Source organism: Abramis brama (genome assembly GCF_963993115.1).
Source record: "Abramis brama genome assembly, chromosome: 6".
NCBI lineage: Eukaryota > Metazoa > Chordata > Actinopteri > Cypriniformes > Leuciscidae > Abramis > Abramis brama.
Genome location: NC_139968.1, coordinates 42,780,355 through 42,785,853, shown reverse-complemented (window position 1 = coordinate 42,785,853; position 5,499 = coordinate 42,780,355). Strand labels below are relative to the sequence as shown.

The window sequence follows — 5,499 nt, the reverse complement described above, 5'->3', positions numbered from 1 at the left end:
ACCTAAACGAGTGTTGCTTCAGTCTTTTCACGTCATGGAAACACCTGATGCCTTGCATAAAATAAAACATTTTATTGGGTAAGATACTAAATCTAAACACTTTGGATGATAAAATAATTTAATAAATGCTAAAAAATAAAACTATTGCTTTAGTGAATGAGACCCAATGTTTAAAATAGTGTAAAGTTTTATAGCCTATGTGGAGTAGTGCAGAAATTGTTTCAATACATAAAGTTAATATTCCTCCAGGGGGCGCTCAACATAATGTAATAAAACATGGAGAGACTCTTGAACCTCAGAGTGAGAAAACTTTATTGATAAAGGCAAGCAAATACATATGGCAAATGGACAGCAGTATTATTGTCTTATCTGAGAGAAATATGTCATGTTCAGCCAGTAGAGGAGCTTCAGTATTAGAGACATCTGATCTGTACAATAATAACACTACAAGACATGTGAGAACCTTTCAAAATTAAAAAGGAAAGCAATGCGAATTATATTAACTAATATAGAGTAAGCAACGCAATATTTGGTAATCAGTATTTATCACTACTAACACTCACATTTGACACTTTTGAGTATTAATGAGAAAATATGTTGCCGTTTCTTCTCAAATTATCTTCTAGGGTGAAAATGAGCCACCTAAAAAAAAAAAAAAGTAAATGCCAACAAATTAATATAAAAAGTCATTACAAATTAATGAAGGCTAATAAATGATGAGAAAAATTTGTAATATGAGAAATGCCATCATTAATCATGTACCTGATGTGTGAATATGTGCTTGATCTCGTTCAGCTCTTCTGGATCTGATCTCATAAACCACAATAATGACAGTAGCCACGCCCACCAGAGCAGAGAGGACCAATCGGATCACAGCTTCAGTAGGACCACACCAGTGGACAGAGTCTGAGGAATAAACACATCAAACTGAGATCAGATCAGTCAATAAACACTAATATAAGCGCTGCCGTACCTGCACATGTGTGACAGAGTGTGTTGATGTCCAGATGTGTGGTCTGGTTGCTGATGGGATTGTTCAGCACACAGCTGTAGGTGTTTTTATCCTGATATTCCACCTCCAGAGGTAGAGAGAGACTGATGCTGAGATCAGACGCACTGATGCTGGACAATACACTGATTCCTGCGTACCAGGAGAGAGTCACATGACTCACATTCACCACTGATGAACACACCAATGAACATGAAGATGATGAAGAACAGTCTCTGCTGATGACAGGAACTGGCAGACGAGCTGGAAAACATGAGAGAATAAAGACAAATGAGAAAGAATAAAGATATTCAAGCAGAGGAATAAACGTGAGGAACCAAGATTATTAAAAGTAGAGCATTTAAAACAATCTGAAATAGAAAGTTAAATATTAACCTGAAAAAAAAGCTATTTAGACATTTTAAGTAATTGAATACTTCTTCAGATTTGCTTTAATGTTGCAATAAATAAAAGAAATGAAAACAATAATAAACTCACCAATGACAGCGAGACTGAAACCCTTGATCGCACTGTTGATCTGTAGTTTATAATCTCCAGCATGTTCAGTTCTTGTGTTTGTGATGGTCAGAGATCCAGTTTGATTGTCCAGCTTCAGTCTGTCTCTGAATCTCCCATCAAGAACATCATCATATACAGTGATTCTGTCGGCCCGTTTATTGATTTCAGCTATTAAAGTGTTTTCAGATCTCCACTGAATCACATCATCATCCTTCATTTCAGTAAGATCAGAGTTTAGAGAGACTGAATCTCCCTCCATCACTGATATTTCACCTGTATCATCAAACACACACACATGAAGAACAAATGGAAAAAGGGTTTGTCACAGATTAAGACTTTTAAATGACTGAATATAGTTTTTAATTTAATTTCGAAATGAATAATATAAAACAACAGAAATAAGCAAAATGGTGTGTGGATTAATATTGTATTTTGTAATTAAAAATAAAACATGGTGAAACAAATATTTAACTCACTATAGACAGTGAGATAGAAATCCATCCTCATATGGTAGATCTGTAGTTCATAACGTCCAGCATGTTCAGTTTTGGTGTTTGTGATGGTCAGAGATCCAGTTTGATTGTCCAGCTTCAGTCTGTCTCTGAATCTCCCATCAAGAACATCATCATATACAGTGATTCTGTCAGCCCGTTTATTGATTTCAGCTATTAAAGTGTTTTTATTTCCAATTATCCTCCACTGAATCAGATCATTATCCAGAATTTGGAGAAAAGGCATTTTGAGAGTGACAGGTTCTCCCTGCTTCACTGACACGGACATTTGTGCACCTCTGGAAGAACCTGCACCTGAAGAACAAACAGAGTTCATCTCAGATTAACAGTTTTTATATATTTATTTTATTTTTTAATTTATTTTATAGTAAATAGTTTTAAATATAAATTTGAAATGAGTAACATAAAACAACTGAACAAACAAAAAGTTAAATGGTTAATTACAGTTTGTGGTCATTGAAATATAAAACAGGCGAAGCAAATATTTAACTCACTAATGACAGTGAGACTGAAACTCTTGATCTCATTGTTGATCTGTAGTTTATAAAGTCCAGAGGCTCTAGTTCTAGTGTTTGTGATGGTCAGAGATCCAGTTTGATTGTCCAGCTTCAGTCTGTCTCCGAATCTCCCACCATTATATACAGTGATTTTGTCGGCCGTTACATTGATTTCTGCTATTAAAGTGTTTTCATCTCCAAACCTCCACTGAATCACATCATCATCCTTCATTTCAGTAAGATCAGAGTTAAGAGTGACAAAATTTCCCTCTCGCACTGACACTGACTTCACTTCATCATCACCAAACACTCCTGAAGAACAGAGTTTTTTCACAGATTAAAGCTTTAAAATCACTTGATGTTGGTTTGATGAAGCTTCACTAAAATACTTTTAATCATGTAAATGTGAAGTGAATAATATTCTGCAGCAGTACAAAGAAAAAATCCATAAAAACACATTTAAAACTCACCAACCAGACGCCACAAACAGAGCAAAACTAACATTTTCTTCACCGGTTCACTGAAAGGCCACAATAGTAACTCTTAAAATGTCTGAAACACTCAGATTGATCTGAAACACGACTGAACTGTGATATTTATCTGGCTGTTGCTTCAGTCAATGTTTCCATTCACACGTCCATCTCCTTTAACATCATGAGAATCAACAAGCTTTTGCTGATCTTACATTTATGGGCCTGTATGAAAACTAAGAGTAAACTATTGGATTAGATATCTGTATCTACTGGTGTGTTATTTAGTGTTGTGAGCTGTCAATCATATTTCATCATGTTTACATGTTTTGTTAACAATTTTGCTCAATGCATCAAATATATCACGGACAGCTGAATCCTGGAGCTTTTCAAATTCTGTGTGGTTAGTTTGCAGCAGTGGCAGAAATTAACTTTCCCATTATGGTGAAATAGATTTGTACCTTTTTTGGGCATTTTTACCTCTATAAGGGTATTTTATGTAAACTTTTATGTAAAATTCTTTACATGAAAACTAAACACACTGAACATACTGTGACAGAGCGCCCTCTCCCGGTAGGCGTGACCTCGCGCCGTAACAAGAGAAGTGATCTAGGGATGGAGGGTGCTGTGGATGTGGCCAAGGCGAAGCTGCAGGCAAGGAGGCAGGAGGTGGTGAAGAGATGGCGAAGGGTAGGCATGCCGGCAGAGGAAGCTGGAGGAGGTTTAGGCAGAGGACGGCTGACTGGGAGGAGACGGAACTGAAGGGTTCAAGGTGGTTCAGAATATGTTGATGGGATGGTGGTGAGTGGACGATGATCCCCTGGCGGTAAAGGTGGAGATAGTCCGCTAGCACAGACCCAGAGCTTGCCAGTGCCGACAGCCCACGGCGGAGACGAGGGACGAGGAAGGGAGGAGTCCAGGTGGTGTTGAAGCAACAGAGATGTGGATCCGCAGACACAGAGCCGAAGGAATCAAGCAACATCGCTGGCACTGGAGGCGATGCCGCGGGACAAACGTCGAAGGTGGATCCAGAGAACCCGAGGGCTGAGGTGGAGCCGGTGTGATGGAAGACAGAGGCGACGTCAAGGGGAAGGAGGAACCCGCTGCAGCCGTAGGTGAGGAGGGACGGAGTGTAGCGGGTGGCCCACATGTCCGTGGCAGAAATGGTGTGACGACTGACCAAGGGGGAGCCGGCAGGACAAGGGAACACGGTGAAGCCGCAAGTCCGAGGGTCTCAGGTGGAGTTGAAGGTGGGAGGAGCCAAGATGGAGCCGACAGGTTGACTGGCCGAGATGGAGCGAAGAGAAAATGGTCCAGAGGCGAAGACGCAGGATCCTCTCGCACAGGGCTGTGGGACTGGCTGAGCTTCGCGGTGCCACTGAACTTGACAGAAAAACATTTAGAATAGCACAGTCCATGTAGATTGAAGAAATTATTAAATCATAGTTCATAGTGCTGTCTAGAAACAGCGATGATGAAGGTGCCAGGTGGGATAGGGTGGAAGTTGAAACTTCCTTCTTGAAGTCTATCAGCCAGTCCTTATTCTTCGTTCTCACTGTTCCCTTGTCCGCTGATGTTGCTGGCTCACCCCTCTGATCAGAAAACACCAGCCGTGCCGAATCGTACCACACACTGGAAAAGCAAAGCGAGCCGAGCTGAGCCATGCAGTGGAAAAGAGTATGTCCCAAAACAACCGACTGATTCAGGAACGAAGCAAGTGACTGCATTTAATAATGGGTCTTTGAATCATCTTTGACTCACCCAATTTGTTATAAAATGCAGATTCAAACAAAACACTGCTGTGTGTGAGTTTCTCAGAGACGCGTGACTGCTCTTCTGTGGATTTGTTTGTAGTCAATATGATATAACTATATTCTTTGTGAAAAAAAAAACAGACAATATTGTGTCTAAGATGTCACTCAATGTTAACTTTTTGTTTGTTGAACTGTTACATAAAATCAGTATCACATTTACAATCATGCTGATGTACAGGAAAAACAGCACTCTTTCTCGTGTGATATTGCTTAACATGGTCTTACAACATAAGTGTAAAAAGATGAAAAGTCATCCAGATTTTATCCTCATATCTTGATGTTTGGGGAAATTCACACTGCATTATAAGAGGCTACATCACGCAGTGAATGCGTGCACTCTTAAATTGCACAAGCAGGAGTTTATCGTACTTAGAGAAAAAAACGTTCCACAAACATCCAGCAGAAGCTGTTTATCCACCCAACAGATCTAACCACATTTCTGTAGATATAAAACTAAGACGAAAACCATTGCAGCATCCATTTTGATCCCGAAACCAGTGAATAACATTTATAATGTTTGCCTGCATTGTTACAACCAAACTAATCAGCGAATAATAATGAGAAAACACAATAACCTAAATAATTGTTCATTTAGAGAAATTTACATTTGGTTACCAGAGAGATTTGGTGTTTGGAAAATTTTATCTAGAAATACTTGAGTTTATAAAGAGATCTCTTTTTTAAAAAAAAAAAAGACTT

General features: G+C 39.2%; 1 protein-coding gene across 1 annotated transcript; it reads right to left on the bottom strand.

Moving 5' to 3' along the window:
- Positions 1 to 307: 307 nt before the first annotated feature.
- Positions 308 to 5,499, bottom strand: LOC311084594 (uncharacterized protein). The gene is made up of 7 exons (XM_084116746.1): positions 2,987 to 5,499; positions 2,514 to 2,828; positions 1,984 to 2,313; positions 1,487 to 1,780; positions 974 to 1,252; positions 763 to 906; positions 308 to 642 (listed from the first exon to the last, which is right to left on the bottom strand). The coding sequence occupies exons 1-7, from the start codon at positions 3,018 to 3,020 to the stop codon at positions 623 to 625; spliced, it is 1,416 nt and encodes a 471-aa protein (XP_083972872.1). The 5' UTR covers positions 3,021 to 5,499; the 3' UTR covers positions 308 to 622.